Below are 18,260 nucleotides of genomic sequence, written 5' to 3' on the forward strand. Positions count from 1 at the left end.
TTGTAAAAGAAAGGGAAAAGAAACAGAAACGCCAACAGGTCAAAAGGATTGAAAAAGCAATTAAAATCGATGTGGTTCAAAAACAATCTGTTGAAGTAAAACCAGAAAATTCTAAAACTTCAAATCATCAAGAAGTTAAAATTTTAAAGAAAAACACTGGTGAAACCAAACAGACTTGGAAACCTAAATTGGTTACTGAATCAGGGGGACCATCACAATTCACCAACCATCAAAGACAAGAAGTTATTGTCATTGATGAAAATGGAAGACCCAAGACCACAATGGCTTGGGTCCCCATCTCCAACTAATTCATTTGAGTTCATGTGCAGGGTGCTTCAGGAGGAACTATCAGTAGTCATTGGATTGTTGATAGTGGGGCATCCAGGCACATGACGGGCGACATGAAGCTTCTCTACGACGTTAAATCTATTAGAGGAGGTTATGTTGCTTTTGCTGGAGATAAGGGTGGATATATAACGGGTGAAGGAATGATATCTAACGGGATTGTCAGCTTTGACAAGATCAATTTTGTGCAACAACTTGATCACAATCTTCTTAGTGTTTCTCAAATCTGTGACAAGAAATTTTCAGTACACTTTGATGCTAATGGATGTTATGTGCTGAAACCCGGCTTCAAAATTCCAAAAGAATGGATTCTCTTGTCGGCTCCAAGGATAAATGATTTGTACGTCCTTGACATGAGCCAGGCTATTACTACGTCTGCACAAGCAACTTGTTTCGTTTCTAAAGCCACAGAAAAAGACACTATCTCTTGGCACAGACGAATGGGTCACATTCACTTACGAAAAATGAATCATTTGGTTTCAAATGAATTGGTGAATGGTGTTCCCCTCAAAAATTTCCATCTTCAAGACGTCTGTGTTTCGTGCCAGAAAGGAAAGCAAACAAAGAAGAAGCACCCTACAAAGAAGATCAACACAGTGGCAGTTCCTCTTGAACGTTTGCACATGGATTTGTTCGGTCCTGTCAAACACAAGAGTATTCGGGGTGATCAATACTGCCTCGTGGTTACTGATGATTATTCAAGATTTTCTTGGGTTGCGTTCATGGCACACAAGAGTGAAACCTTTGGCATTATCAAAAACTTGATCATTCAGATTGAGAATTTGTATAAGTTGAAGGTTAGGCGGATACGTAGCGACAATGGTACTGAATTTAAAAATCATTCCATGGCGGAGTTCTGTACTTCTAAAGGCATTCTTCATGAGTTTAGTGCAGCCTATACTCCTCAACAGAATGGTGTCGCTGAACGTAAGAACCGCACATTGATCGAGACTGCTAGGACAATGTTGGTAGAGTCACAGTTACCCATTCCATTCTGGACTGAAGCTGTGGCCTCTGCATGTTACACATTGAACAGAGTCCTTACAGTCAAAAGACACAACAAGACCTGCTTTGAGCTTCTTCAAAAACGGAAACCAGATTTGTCTTATCTAGAACCGTTTGGAGCTCCATGCACAATCATCGATCCTAATGGAAAGTTTGGGGCAAGAGCAATTGATGGATACTTTCTTGGGTATGCCACCCCTAACTTACGAGTCTGGAATCTAGAGACCAAAAGGGTCGAGGAATGGTCTGAGGTCAGAGTACAAAGGCACACCTTGCCAGTCAAAAATCCGGGTCAACCTTGGATGTTTGAGTATGATGACTTCTTCAATTCGATCAATGTTGAAGCCGCTGAAGAAAATGCTGCGGCTAGGATGTTTTTCGAGAGTGACAATGCAACAGTTTCACCGGTGGTTCGTCCAATTCTTGTTAATCAAGAACCATCTTCTTCGGTGAACAATAATACTCTCAACAATGAGGATTTTCATGATGCAAACGAATTGAACGAATCTTCAGAGGATGATGAATTTCTAGATGCAGATCAAGAAGCTCCTACAACAGCAGTTCATGGTACTTCAGAGGGTACTCCTCCAGTGGATACACATAGAACAGCTGAGACTACTGCATCATCCTCTTCGTCAATTCCGGGTCTTGAATTGGTTGTTGATCTTAATCTTAACAACCTGGGTATAAATGTTCCAGTTCCAGATAATCCAGAAACAAGGATTCATAATACCCATCCTCAACAAAACATCATTGGAAATGTGCAAAGTGGCGTACAAACAAGAAACATGTTGCGAAACAACAACAATGCAGGCTTGTATGCAGCTATTCGAGAATCCGGGCGACAAAACGATTGGTCTTTCGCGTGTTATGTTTCACAAGAAGAACCAAGAACATGGAAAGAAGCCTTGAAAGATAGCGCTTGGGTTGAAGCAATGCAGGAAGAACTGCAACAATTCCAGAAGCTGGGTGTCTGGAAACTAGTAGAGAAACCTGCTGGATACAAGAAGATTGGTACCCGTTGGGTTTTCAAATGCAAAAAGGATGACCGCGGAGTTGTTATCCGAAACAAAGCACGTTTAGTCGTTCAAGGTTTTCGTCAGATTGAAGGGATCGACTACAACGAAGTCTATGCACCTGTTGCACGTCTCGAAGCAATTTGAATCTTTCTAGCCTATGCGTCCTTCAAAGGATTCAAGGTTTATCAGATGGACGTGAAAAGTGCATTTTTACATGGTGTGGTTGAAGAAGAGGTGTACGTCGAACAGCCTCCAGGTTTTGAAGATCCTATCCATCCCGATCGGGTTTGGTTGCTCAACAAAGCTCTTTATGGTCTTCATCAAGCACCACGAGCTTGGTATGCAACCTTATCTCATTATCTGCTGGAGAACGGTTTTCGCAGAGGTCTTATCGACTGTACTCTTTTCATCAAGGAACAAGATGGAGATCTTCTTCTGGTACAGGTATACGTTGATGACATTATTTTTGGTTCTACTAATGATGTCTTGTGTAGGGAATTCGAGCGCATCATGCAGGATAAATTTGAGATGAGTGCTATGGGGGAGATGACTTTCTTCTTGGGCCTACAAGTTCAACAAACAGAGTCTGGGATATTCATCCATCAGACTAAATATGTTGGTGACATCTTGAGCCGGTTCCAGATGTCTGATGCAACGCCCATTGGTACCCCATTGCCAACTAATCACGGAATTACTCCAGACTTGAAGGGAGAAGCTGTTAGCCCTTCAATCTATCGCGCTATGATCGGATCTCTTATGTACCTCACAGCATCAAGGCCAGACATAATGTACCCAACGTGCCTGCTTGCCAGATATCAAGTTAATCCGAAGGCCTCACATCTTGCTGCTGTTAAAAGGATTTTTCGTTATTTGAAGGCGTACCCTGACACCGGTCTGTGGTACCCTAGGGATAATAACTTTGAATTGGTAGCTTTCAGTGATTCTGATTTTGGCGGATGCAAAATCGACGGTAAATCCACAACGGCTGGATGTCAGTTTTTAGGAAATCGCCTAGTCACATGGCAGTGCAAGAAGCAGACGTGTGTAGCTACATCAACATGCGAAGCTGAATACATTGCTGCCTCAAGTTGTTGCTCTCAAGTTCTTTGGATCCAACAACAAATGCGGGACTACGGTTTTGAATTCCTAACTACTCCTATTTACGTTGATAATTCTGCTGCTTTAGATATCACTAGAAATCCTGTGCAGCACTCAAAGACCAAACACATCGAAATTAAATATCACTTCATACGTGATTGCTTTGAGAAAAGGCTAATCGATGTTGTTAAGGTCCACACCGATGACCAACGTGCCGACTTATTTACCAAAGCTTTTGACAAATCTAGATTTGACTTTTTATTATTGGTAAACGGCATTAAGGTCAAGCAAGAGTAAAACCAACATCGGAAAATCATTTTTGTAAATATCTTTGTGTTTTAAATTTATCTTAGTTTATTGATTTTAGGGGGAGTAAATCCAAAAATCAGAAAATCCAAAAACATCGAAAAATTTCAAAAACACAAAAACAATAGAAAAACAAAAATGAGTTTCCTGGCGACCAAAAGAGAAAATGATAGTACATCAGTGGTCTATCCAAACCTCTTTAAACCTTAAATGAAAAACGATAAGCAGCTCTATATAAGATGTATCGGTAGGCTCACAATCATTTTAAAGTGTGCAGGGTGATATAAATCTTAATCGACTGAAGACCAGGTGGGAACCATTCATTGGCATATGGTCTTAGTACCGAAATTTCGTTTGATAGATTGCCGAGGTTCTGAGATATTCGGTCTTTATGCTGCTTATCATCTGGGTATCATGGTTGTATCTTTTACCGAAAAATAACGGGGACGCAAGTCTAGATCTTCCATGATACTATACATACGTGTACATATTACATACTGCATTCGACCTCAATAAGTGATAAACAATCACATGTCCATATCAAATAAGTGATAAAAATATCACATTTATCCGGGTGTCAAGTTCGTCTCTCTGCTGTACGGAAGTACTGACCTGTTCACGGACTTGCACCTGTGCCCTCATGCATATGAAAATCAAGTTCCTCATCAATAAGTGATTATATCACATAGGGCTTGTTTTCAATTCAAAATAAGTGAGTATCTCACAATTTATACGGTCAAACAGATGATAATCGGTATACTCACCGGTAAGATGAACTCTCGTGCATACCTTGATACGGGAATGTGTCGTGATGTGGATGAACACCGGTCGGTAAGTATAAATCATACATTAACGTATCCTCTAAACATGATTACATCTGATAAGTTGAGCTTAAGTGGACAACAATACCGATAATTGTTATAGGATGCTTATCTTAATGTTAACTAACTGAACAACAAGAGTGTTTTGGCATGACCGTACACTGATATGATTCTCTTACCCTCGAAACTCGCAAAAAGAATGTTTGTATATATTTATTTACTTACTGCTTAACTTTTATTATTTCTTTTAAACAGTTTCGTCGTTTGGTGCATATCAGCACGACATTAGCGGTGATGTCGTTTGATAACACTCAAAGGATTTTAAATTGTTGTCTTTTACTTTCAAAAATACCAAAAAGATTTTAGGAGTGTTTTAATATAAACTTTATAAAAGCCAAAAAGATTTTATTTCTGCTTTATTTTCGATCGTACGATGTTGGAGCTCAAGTCTTCGTTACCTGAAACCTGACTGAAAACCGAACTGACTAAATCTTCATAAACGGTCAAAAATTTGCAGATTTTGAAAGTTAGAATTTAAAATTGATAAATTTATTAAACTTTCAAACTGTCGGACGGTGTTTGATTATGACATGGTCATTCGTGTGTCATTTGTTTATGCTATATTCCAAGCAGTTGTTCTCATTACGCGTTTAGATTTCTTGCATGTGCAGATTCTAAAGGCTAGGAGAACATGGTCGATGACAAGCTCTGGAATGAAGACACGACGAGAAGGCGCTCAAGTGATGAAAATGATCGAGTTGCCGTTGGCCATCATCAACACCACAAGGATCTCACTTCATAAAGTTAGAGTATTTCACGAGCATAACTCAAGGGGGAGCTTATGTTAAGGGGGAGTTTGTCAACACACTTCCTACATGATACGGGTAGTTTGTTGATACACTCTCTGCTTTCAAGACGTGAAGACTTTGAAGATCCTCCGACATTGAAGACCTGAAAGGACATCAAAGTCTTGAAGACTTGAAGACCAAAGACCATCAAGGTTCAAGACGAGTCTACAACTTTAGAAGATAAAGACAAAGCTACAGCCAAGGGGGAGTTTGTTGGTGCACTTGTGTCTGTACTTTGTCTGTATTCGGTCTGTATGTAACGATGTCCTTGTAAGTCATGTAAGTTGACCAAGTCAACCGTCCTCCTGGTTTGACTCAGTCAACAGTAAGTAAACTTGTTGAAAGTTGTCTGGCTCGAAGGATGAGTGATCGAAGGATAATGTAGATCCTTCGATCACCTCGAAAGATATGCTTCGACTGATGGTCCTCGAAGGATGATCCTTCGAGGTCCTTGCTAATCCTTCGAAAGCATTGTATCCGAAAGATGATCCTTCGGACCATCTTTCGGATCCTTCGAGCAGACCTGCTGTGCTTGGGTATATATACCCATGCATGTGTTGAGTTTCAGTAGACAGACACACAGACAGAAAGATACCGAGAGATAGGTTGAGAGCATTCTGTCCAAAACTCACACACACACTTAGAGAGTTTATAGAACATTTCTGTAAACATTGAGCTTGTAACCGAACCATCATTGCATTAATACAAGTTGTGTTAATCGGTGAACTTGTGTGTTTGTTTCTCTACTTGCTACTAACTCGGTTTGCTTGCTAGCTTGGATTCCGCACTCGCTAGTAGGTTTGTATAACAAGGTTTAGGTTCGTAATCCTCCACGAAAAGGGACCTACACGGATCCCCTTATACAGGGGTTTTTCAATCACTCCTGTGAAGTAACAACCAATAACTAAAGAGGTTATATTTTAATAACTACATGATTATGATATTTGTTACTTTAAATAGTTTAAGATTGTCAATATCTGTTATGACCGTTAACATATTAATCATTAATCTCATAGAAAATTCTTGCGCCATAAAATTATTTGGACTACTATATATAAATATTAATTATTATTATATCTTTGTTAGAAGAATTAGAATATAGTTATTATATTGTAAAGCATTTGTAGAAGTGGAATTATAGTTTGTTGAGGTTGACATTCTTCTAAAGTCTAACCCATGTGGATCATATGCACCAGCTTACCACCCTATATCCACTTTTAAATAAAGAATCACAACCATTACTCATGAGCTAGTTTCATTGTTAAAGGCTCACCTAATTCCAAATTATACTTTTTGGAATTTCCCTATATATTAAAGAGGATTTCATTATTAAAGGCTCACCTAATTCCAAATTACACTTTTTGAATTTTCCTTTATATTAAAAAGAGGATTGAATAAACAGTAAACAAATTGGAATGAATATATATAGTAATAAAAATAGAATTTCCTTATATATTAAAAAGATGATTGAATGAACAGTAAACAAATTGAAATGAATATATATACTAATAAAAATAGAATTAAGTAATAAAATTAGTAATATTACTAAGGAATGAGCTGGTATCGGGTACCGGTATCAAATTTACCAAACCGGTGTATTTTTGGTATCGGTTCGGCACCGGTACTCATCAGTTTTTACCCTCAAATGTCGGTGCCGTACCAGTACCGGTACCGAGCCGTACCGTACCAGCTATATTCGGTACCAGTACCCACTTTTGGGGATTTGGGTAACAGTATTTTCCGTACCGGTTGGTACCGAGCTCATCAAATCATGTAGCAACGTAGCAATGAAAGTAATTGCACCGTTTAGATTACTTTTCATACACACAGTAAGTAAACTGTATTTCGTTTGAATGAGGTTTTATATACATAACAACTTATTTTGCTTTATTTTTTGTCTTTTTCTGTAATGAATGAATTTTAGCATGTAAAATTAACTTGGATATTTAGATTATTGATGAGCAAATCGTATCAAATCATGTAACAAATCGGTATTGTATCGGTACCAAATTAATTATACCAAATCATTTTCGGTACCAATTTGGGACCCACTTTTTGGCGTTTTCAGAATCGTTACTTTCGGTTCGACAACGGTCCAGTACCATACCTGTATTTATTGATTTTTACCTTCAAATACCATACCGTATTGTACCGAGCATTTTCGGCGTCGGTACCTAATTTCGATGATTTTCCGGATCGCTACTTTCGGTACTGTTACCGGTACCGAGCTTATCCATATTTTAACGTGTTAGCACCGTAATAACTGAACTGAAAACAAACGAATTTCCAACGTTAGGACGTGTGGGTCCTATTATTATATATTAGGTTATTTAAAATCGCTTTTTTTAGGACGGAGTGACTATCCTTTTCACGACATTTTTATTTTATGTTTTGATATTCGGTATCTGCTTGCCGTTATTGACACGCGTTTTGCAGTCATTGTGTCCCTGCCGTAATGTAGGACGTGTGGGTTTTATTATGATATATTAGGTTATTTAAAATCGTTTTTTTTTAGAACGGAGTGACTATCCTTTTGCACGACATTTTTATTTATGTTTTGATATTCGGTATCTGCTTGCCGTTACTGACACACGTTTTGCAGTCATTGGGTCCCCGCCGCAACACGTGAGCGGAAAATCAACTAGGTTTGTTAAAATATGCACATCATGTATAAGTCACTTGTACACAACATGTATAAGTTACTGATGCATATGAGGCGGAACTCGTGTTTCTTAGGAGCATTTCCAATCTCCATGGATATCAAGGTCCTTCACCTTGTAATTTTAAGGCGAATCCTTCTAAATGCAAAAACCCCATGGGTGAAAAAATAAACCCACTTGCCAACCCCCACCCCCTCTTTTTCTCGAACTTCTCACCATCCTCCACGGAAGGTCCATGTGGATGGAAACCACCCCCTTCCTCACCATGTCGTCGTCCTCTTCCACCTCAAATCACAAATGTTTGTATGCTCACCATTATAATAGGTCTAATGTATCCATGGTTAATAGTTGTCATATGTATGTCCATGTATCAGAGTAATGAAGATAGGGTTATTTCACAAACGATTAGGGTGCTTGCAGTCTGTTTTGGTCGGTTTTGACAAAAGTTTTTTTTGTGATATTGGAAAAAGTGATAGAGTAAGGGTTGGTCAGTCGGTTCCAAAACCATAATTGCATATTCAAAAACTGAACAAATAATAATAACAAAGGTAATCATTCGGGTTGGTGTAAACGGACGGTTTAAAAGTTCTAAATCGTGAATTGGATCGTTAAACATGGGTTTTCAAACCTAAATGAAGTGAGGCGTGGGTGCGGTAAAGGAGAGTTTTATGAAAAGTTCAATGTATGTTTGGGATGTGGAGGTGGACTTATCTGAACTAGAGGGCAAGGAATGATGTGGTGGGTGGGTGAAGGAGGTGGTTATGATGAAGGCAAAGGAATGATAGGAGGTATAATTGGAAGGGGTGTCAGAGCTATGAGAGAAGGTTGAGGTTGCAGTATATGTTGGATATTTATGTCCGGTTTGATAAGTAAACGATGTCGACCGGGTCTTGACCCGTAAGAGTTACATCGTGGGCATCGAACTAAAATTCACTTAACTAATTTAACTGATAATTACGAACGATACGCGGGTATTGAACTGAGAGACGGGTACGTGGTCTAAAGCCCCAAACCGGGCACCTTACCGTCGGGTCACATAACAGTATACTCTTTAAAAATAAGACTTTACTCGAAATACGCAACGGAAAATTTTCAACTAAAAACAATACATAATTTATTTAAACTCAAAATTTTATTTAGCCGATAACAAACCGAATGCCTTCCACCCTAACACAAGTAATTTCATCCGCTGGCCAAGAGCAACACTGACTCGAATCACACACCTGCAAAACATTCTAACATACATGCAAAAGTCAGCTACGCTGAGTGAGTTCTAATAGTTTAAGTTAAAGCTTTTAAAACACATTGTAAACGCTTTATTTGAAAACCAAAACACCGCCTTTGTAAAAACACCAGCGTTTGTTAAATTACGTTAACATCATTTTTAAAGCTTAATGGGTCCAACCCGTAAACCAAAACTCTACCCATATCTTTGGCCCAATCATCCTACAAGTAATCTTTCCAATTTAGATCAGATCACTTAAACATCAAAGGACGACCCTATATCCATCTTAATTCATAGAACGATTAACCAAACCGATCCATATCTAGGACATAACAACTAAGTCCTAAAACTCAATTGCAATTAACCTCATCCGTCGACTACATGGTTTAACATCACTCGACAAGTGTACAACAGAACATCATTCATCACCTGCATCATTTGACATCGTTCGTCAACTGCACAAATAATTATCACATACCCACCATTTAACTAGCGTGAAACACATAAACACATAAGGTGGGAACCTAACACATCATTTGTTGCCCCGTAGGCTATCATCATTTGCCCTCGTAAGGGCACCCTCATCAGGGTTTCGTCTCCTCCAGTTTGACTCCGAAGAGTCCGTCACCTACATATTAACCCCGAAGGGTCCGTCGTTGCCACTAGGGTAATCATCTAAACACCTCAAGGGTGTGTCTCGTGACCTGACGCCACCCCGAAGGTAACGCCGCCATCACAAGTAACCAACATCTCGTGACCTGACGCCGCCCCAAAGGTAACATTGCCATCACAAGTAACCAACATCTCGTGACCTGACGCCGCCCCAAAGGAAACGCCGGACCATCACAAGAAACCAACATCTCGTGACCTGACGCCGCCCCGAAGGTAACGCCGCCATCACAAGAAACCAACATCTCGTGACCTGACGTCACCTCAAAGGTAACGCCGCCATCACGAGTAACCGACATCAAGCACCTCAAGGATGCTAATTCACATAAGGCACGTATACACATACAATGTTAATGGCACGTCAACTACTCGACAACTACTACCTTCACGATCTCACTACCACTAAGGTTCGAAACCTATGATAGAATAAAATTTATCATGACACAAGTTGTGCTTTTAATATCGACATCTACCACGCCCGATCCTTATACGACCTCGACATAACTAAATAAAATGTCATGCGCTTATGTAGGACTAATATAGCCCGATTAATCACTACGCCGTATAAAAATATTGTTCGTGGGAAAATGTTTATAAAACAGTTTAGTCGCAAAACTCGTTAATAAACTCATAACACGTATGAAAACATGTAAAAAGCATGTATGCTAGCCCCAAAAATATTTAAGAAAAAGGGAATTAGAACTCGCTGGTTGCAAGCTTCTCAATTCCTTGTTGAAAACCGTCCGCTTGTACTCGAAACAGAACCAATGTCCAACTCCATCCACCCGTCATCCGTTTCTTCCATAATCCTAGTTTAACGAATCGCTACATTCGCATAGTCCTTGACCCGTCTTGAATCTGAATACCAGAACCAATTTCCCATGTGATGAGTATGTGACTCTTTCCATACCATGCTACACACTCCTAAATCCCCATAAAAACCTCAATATTCAATACAAAAACTATGATAATCAAGGAGAGATAAAAGAGGTGTGTGCTAGCTAGCTAAATTAAATGAGGTGCTAGCTTGCTTGGTTTTCTAAATCTCGAATATTAACAAGGAAAGAGAATTGAGGTGTGAGCTAGCTAGGTTATCAATTGTGGTGGCATCTTGCTAGCTTGGTAAATGAAAATGCTTACTGTTTCACGGTTCCATACATTAATGTCAAACCATAAACCCACCAGCCTCACCCTTACCACCCACGACAAATCTCATCAACCACCCTCACCACGGCCACTGACACCATCTCCGTCCGAAACCATAACCGATCACCACCGCCATCGCACCTGACACTACACCACCCCTTCTCATCACCTTCACAACTCATTGTCACCAACACCACTGTCACCGTCCGCAACCACCGTTAACAACGTACATCACCGCCTAGCCTTTTCCATCATCCTTGTTGTACGCCATCATCACCACCCCTTGTTACCATCGTCTTCGTCACCTGGTAGCCAACCATCATCATTGTACTCACACATGCCCTTGTTACAATCGTCACATATCACCTTCATTACCACCAAAAGAATTACAACATCGCAGTCCCGTAAACAAACTGTGTTCACATGGAAAGTCATCACCCTTCACACGCACACCCAAGCAATCCTTCACATATACAGTCCTGAAGAGATCAGTAGGGATCGGTGAACCGAGACTGCTTCAAGAACCGTTGCCGATCACCCAACCTTGATTTCGTGGATTAGATGCAGTGCATATCAAACTATTTGGATTCAATGGTGAGGTCAAGATCAATTCTACAATGCACAAGGAGCAAACCAACAGGATTAACTTGCTGCCGTTACGTTGCAAAGAGAGACGGTTCGGAACTGCAAAGTGGCCCTAGGGTTTTTAAGAAAGAAAGGATATGCATTCATTTTACACCAACGTCCCCCACTTCCACATAATTTTATCTTATTCCCAAATAACTAAAACCTCAAGTTTCATTATTTGCTATACGCCCCCTTCAAGTTTTATTAAATTGGATCCGACATGTCAAAAGACTATACTTACTATACTTCATCTCGTTGCTTACAAGTTTCGTTTGTTATTCGCTAAATAGTACGGGTTATTAAAAATACGGATGTTACACGTGGACCGGGTGAGACAAGAACACTCTTGCATCGTCACTTGTCGCGCACCTAAATCTCGGCCAATGGCATTGCATGCATGGGAATCTCCACCACTTGGCCTACATGCAAAGAAGCTCCAACACTTGTCCAATTGCATGGCCACCATGTGTTGAGCATGCATGAAGGTTCAAAGTCTTTATAAGGGAAGTGTATGGACATGGATTGAGGTTGCAAGAATTGAACAAAAACTCACACTACACACACAAACCCAACCGGCCAAGACCGCCGCCGCCGCCGGCCAGGACCGCCGACCATCGCCGCCGCAAGACCGCCGCCCACCTCCGTCGTTACCGATCCATTTCCGCGTTTCGATAGTTCGTATAACTAGCACTTGTTATAGGAAATTATTAAAGGCTCATCTTATTTCAAATTCTTAAAGATTAAAAAGCCAAATTATAGAAAATTACAAGCATTGACTAATCATTTATTTTTAATAGGTAATTTTTGAAAGTTTACTTAGACTATAGGGTATGGGGCTTGGGTTGGGGGAAAATGCCCAAGCCACCATCCTGGGTGGCCTTGTGTTGGGGCGTGGCCCAAGGGGCGAGAGTTTGAAGCCGGGCGTGGGGCGGGTCTAGAAAGGTGACATGGCGGGCTCTCAATGGCCAAACCAAAAGCCGTTGGGCTAGCAATTGGCCGACGGCTATGTTAAAAAAAATTATTTGTTTACTATAAATATCACACTTCAATTCCTATTTTTACCATATTCAACCACAATACACTCCACATCTTTTATAATCATCTTCAATTCTCCTTCTACAAAACGAAAAAATGCATCCTCATAATCGTGGTTATGACCCGAACAACCCGTTTGCATTCCAAGAAAATAATCCTAGCCCACAACCCAATCGTCCAATGCCTCGTCCATTTTTAATACACTCCCCTATGCCCCTTGAAGCGAGTTATGCATCATATCTCGGGAATCGTGTGTTTACTAACTTCCCACACACCGACGTTTCGATACCTACCCCGTTTACACGAACGCCCATCAACCTTTCACCAACCTCCATCAACCTTTCCCAAACTGAAACCGTCCCCGAAACTCAACCAGCCAACGATGATCCTTCCGCCTCAATAGTTCCCAAAAAGAGAAGTCATAAGAAAAAAACCGAGGCGGAGAAAGCACTTGAAACCGTCAAACGAAAACAACAAAAATGGGTCGTTAATGAATAACTTGCATTGGCGAGGGCTTGGTTTCAACAATCTCTACATCCAACTTTAGGTATTCTTAAATATTTTGTATATAACTTTGTAATATATTAAATTTTGTTTTTATTAATTGTTATTTTTTATATAACTTTGTAATATATTAAATTTTGTTTTTATTAAAATAGGAAATTCTCAACATCGAACCCATTTGTGGGAAGCGGTTAGTAAAGCATTCCATGAAGAAATGGGAAGGGAGGCTTATCGTGAAAATGATAGCTTATCCTCGAAGTGGAGCGAGATAAGCGGCCAACTTACAAAATTTAGTGGTTTTTTAAATAAAGCAAAGCAAAACCCAAGAAGTGGTGAAACCGAAGCCGACATTGTGACAAATGCATTGGTTACATTCAAAACAAAGCTATATGGAAGAGATGCACGAGATCAAGAGTTTGAGGACCTTTTGGATGATTCGCCAAACCGGCCTGAATATGGAAGAGATGCCGCAAAAAGGCGCACTCAAAAATCAAGATCGGGTACGGCATCACCTTCAGCTGTGAGTTCGGGCTCGCATAGGGGAATATATAGCGATCAGTTGGATGACATTGTATGCAAGTTAGATACATTCAACGTATTCCAACAACAAAGGGCCGAACTTCGAAAGAGCAAAGATACTAGAGATGCCCTGAAACAAAAACGGGATGATTTGAAATTTCTATCCCAGCCTATTGATCACCTAGAGGGTGACGAGTTGCAACTAATCTTGGAGATGAGAGAAGAGATAAAGAACAAATATAAGCCTTAGGAATTTTTTTATGTAATTTTCTTTATTTAAAAATATTAAAAAAATTAAATTTGTTGTTTTAAAAAATATTCAAATATTCAAACTTGGGTCAGCCCAGCGAAGCCCATCCAAGCCACGCCCCAAACCCCCGCCCCATCATACCGTCTTCAATGTTGGTCAGTCCATATCTACCCTCCCAAGCCACGTGTTAACCCATGCCCTAAACCCCCGCCCCACCATACCCAATTAAGTTTTGATAGTCATTATACCTTTTGGTTTTTTATTGTATCATGTAGTAGGAAATATTATATTGTATCATATAATATAACTCTACCCAATTGAGTTAGATACAATATAAAATGAGGTTTAAATATTTTTTTTGAAAAGATATTAATATAACTAATAATAGACATAAAACTGAGGTTTAATAATAACAGACATAAAACTGAATTTATTTATATACCTTTTTTCTAAGTACGACAATACTTCAAACACAAATAAAAAACAATCAGGTTCTATAAGTTGAACTGTTTTAATGTTTCACATGTTTAAGAAAATAACTCGTGTTCGGGTAGAAGCGTTACCCACTAGCCCGTTTAAAATTATAACAGAAAGTACACTTTATAAGGACAGTATGTCAACCTATTTACGATTCATTTATAACAATTCACTTACAACCCACAAGTCGTTTGTTTCGTTTAAATAAATGAACCACGCGGGTTGCATGCTTTTCGTGTGTTCTAATTGAGATTGATAACTTTGACACGAATAAATATGTGGATTGTCATCGAGTTTATCAGTTCAACCCACCGATCCAAAACAATCCTACACAATTGCAAATATTAAAAGAATTGTTTGAAAGATATAATATTAATTAGTGTTTACATGATTAATATTCCTTTCAAGTTGCCACCCATTTGACATTCGATCAGTTTGTACTCCTATTCATACGGACTACTTCTTATCAATCATTATCAAATAATGCAAACCCTGATCATTGCATGTACCTCTCTACCTGTACTATTATGTTCTTAACTATAACTATAAATAACCAAATCAATAACTACATAACATACAAAACTAACTAAGCAACTACTTCAAAGTAAGTATAGAGAGGAGATACACATATCAGTTATCATGGTGATCAAACATATCATGGTCTTGCTTTTTCTAGTTTTTCGGTTATCATCCGCAACGGTTACGTACAATGTCCAAACTTTTGGAGCCAAGTCAGACGGCCGCTCAGACTCAAAGAACGCGTTCTTGAAAGCATGGAGTTTGTCATGTAACTCTACGAGTCCCGCCAGCATTTATGTGCCAGCTGGCAGGTACTTGATTGCCTCGGCGCTTACATTCTCTGGTCAAGGATGTAAGAGCCGAGCCATCACATTCAACATAGCTGGTACCTTGGTGGCACCATCTAGTTATAATGCTATTGGCAACGCGCAAGTCTGGATCAAGTTCTACATAGTTAAGAATGTTACCATAAACGGTGGGACCCTTGATGCTCAAGGATCTTCTCTATGGGCCTGCAAAACATCTGGAAAAGCATGTCCTAAAGGATCTACAGTAAGACCATACACTTCGACAAATCTACATCGCGTGTTTGTCTACATCTTTTCTTTTTTCTTTTATTCATGAAATTATAATGAACACAGTGGCGGAGCCACACTTTGAACAACGGTGTCGTCCGACACCATTAGATTTTGTGTAGCAAATACAACGTATAATAGGAAAAATTCGAGCGACACCATTTTTTTCATGAAGGACACCATTGTCTTTTTACAAACGACAATATTGTTTTGTTTTCTTCTAAAAGAATTAGATAATAAACAAATTTATATTTCAAAAATTAAGTCCAGTTACTTGAATTTAATTAGTATACTTTAAATCATTAAAGGTCCATCCTTAATTTTTATTTTTTTCTAATCGACTAAGCATTATAGCCACATGTCTAATTGGTTTTGTTTCAATTGTTTAACCTAACAGGATGTTTGATGATCATTTGAATGATGCGTGCATTTGTTTGTTATAATAAAAAGAGATTTTTTTTTGAAAGTTGCCATAGAAAACATTATGAATCGTTTTCAAAACATGAAAATGGGTACAGAGCAACTATTAAATAATTTTTTTATATATTTCAAATGACTTTGTAATTTTATTTTGTATTTTTATTCAATAACATTGTACTTTTACTGTGATATTTGCTTATATTATGTGATATGACCCGACTAGATCCGAACCGATCCAAAAAGTTCAACTCTGGGTTACTATAAACCGGGGTATCCATAAAAAAAGACACCATAAGAAAAAAATTCTGGCTCCGCCACTGAATGAACATGTATTTGTTGCAGACACTTGGCTTCTACCATTCCCAAAACATAGTGATCAGTAAATTAAGGTCATTAAACAGCCAAATGTTTCACATGTTGCTCTATAGTTGCAAGAACGCGAAAATACAAGGAGTTAGCATCGTAGCACCTGGGCTCAGCCCGAACACAGATGGCATCCATTTAACATATTCCACAGGAATCACCATTTTGAGCTCTAAAATCTCAACAGGCGACGACTGCGTCTCGATAGGCCCAGGAAACTCTAATATCTGGATAGAAAAGGTGGTTTGTGGACCCGGTCACGGCATAAGGTACACTCAACTAACACATAAGTTTCTTTTTCAGAATTCTCAAACACACCAGTTTGCTAACAACCTTCTTGAAATACACCACTTTGGTTAAGAAAAGCACATGCGCACACACATGTATATAGACAAATAAACGTACCCTATAAATTCCCACCCAATGTATAGTCTGGGCGGGGTGATATAAAAGCAAACTTTTCCTCTATCCCACGAGATAGAGAGGTTGTACCCACAAAGATACACGGATATACAATTTGCTAATGATTATACATTTGATTTCTGGATGCAGCATTGGGAGTCTAGGGTGGGAACGAGAAGAACCAGGTGTGCAGAATGTAACAGTAAAAACGACCACATTCGTAGGTACAACGAACGGTCTGAGGATAAAAGCATGGGCGAGGAGTAGCAATGGGTTCGTTAACGGTGTTTATTTCAAGGGAGCAACGATGATGAACGTTAAGTTTCCGATCATAATAGACGGAAATTACTGTCCGAATAATAACAACTGTCCGAATGAGGCTTCGGGAGTAAAGATCAGCAACGTGATGTACGAAAACGTGCATGGAACATCAGCAACACGCGTGGCAGTGAAATTTGATTGCAGCAAGGGGAATCCGTGTAGCGGAATTGTGTTAAAGGATGTTGACCTTAAATTTGGAGGTCAACCAGCGAATTCGTCTTGCTTGTATGCTGCAGGAACTGCTTCTGGATTACTTCAACCTACAAGTTGCCTGTAACTGTTGTAATGTGTCAATCATGTTAGTAGGCATGCTTTAGGTTTTGGGTTAGCGGGTTGAATTTTTGAAACCCATGTATTAATTTGTAGAGTTAAATGTCATTTTAGTCTCTGTGGTTTGGGTCATTAAGTCGGTTTAGTCCAAAGGTTTCATTTTTCGTCTGTGGGTCCAAAAAGGTTTCAATGTTACTATTTTAGTCCACTGGGTTAACGTCATCCATTTTTTCTGTTAACAAAAAGGGCAATTCGGTAATTTATATGTAATTCTGTTAACTAAAAGGGCAATCCGACCATATAAAATGACCGAATTGCCCTTCTCGTTAACAGAAATAAGAAATAACGGATGAAGTTAATCCAGTGGACTATAATGGCAATTGTGAAACATTTTTGGACCCACAGGCGAAAAATGAAACCTTTGAACTAGACTGACAAAATGGCCCAAACCATAGGGACTTAAATGGCATTTAACTCTTTAATTAATGAGTTTTGTTTGGGTTATGCTAGAATTAATTTGTCAACCCTGAAGGGTCACTTCGTCTTTAGTAGGATCGGTTTTGCAATTCAAAAGAGAGTTGTGACGCAGCTTGTTGCCCGTTTACCTGTAATTTGTTATTTTGGCAAAAAAGAAAATCTCCAATGTGTATCAAACAACACAAACGGCATCAATTGCTCTAAAATACAATACACCTTCTGGATTTGTTAAAAAAATTGTCAACACGTTTAAAGTTAATTTATATAGTATAGGATTTAGCAGTTTTTTTTTCTAAGAAGTGTGAGAAGAATTTTTTGATATGGTGTTGTAAATTTTATGCATGGTATTTTAATTCTTT

At 39.1% G+C, this 18,260-nt stretch overlaps 1 protein-coding gene across 1 annotated transcript; it reads left to right on the plus strand.

Annotated features, from left to right (window-relative positions):
• Window positions 1-15,193: 15,193 nt before the first annotated feature.
• LOC110900905 (polygalacturonase) lies at window positions 15,194-17,431 on the plus strand. Its single transcript, XM_022147766.1, has 3 exons — window positions 15,194-15,625; window positions 16,411-16,700; window positions 16,984-17,431. The coding sequence occupies exons 1-3, from the start codon at window positions 15,194-15,196 to the stop codon at window positions 17,429-17,431; spliced, it is 1,170 nt and encodes a 389-aa protein (XP_022003458.1).
• The last annotated feature ends 829 nt before the right edge of the window (window positions 17,432-18,260 follow it).

This window comes from Helianthus annuus, chromosome 2 (genome assembly GCF_002127325.2).
Source record: "Helianthus annuus cultivar XRQ/B chromosome 2, HanXRQr2.0-SUNRISE, whole genome shotgun sequence".
Taxonomy (NCBI): Eukaryota; Viridiplantae; Streptophyta; class Magnoliopsida; order Asterales; family Asteraceae; genus Helianthus; species Helianthus annuus.

Bases quoted from the DNA above. Each gene is read 5' to 3' on its own strand.
- LOC110900905 (XM_022147766.1), top strand. From the start codon at position 15,194: ATGGTGATCAAACATATCATGGTCTTGCTTTTTCTAGTTTTTCGGTTA. The intron at 15,626-16,410 runs GTAAGACCATAC...TATTTGTTGCAG, and splicing joins CATGTCCTAAAGGATCTACA to ACACTTGGCTTCTACCATTC. The intron at 16,701-16,983 runs GTACACTCAACT...TTCTGGATGCAG, and splicing joins GGACCCGGTCACGGCATAAG to CATTGGGAGTCTAGGGTGGG.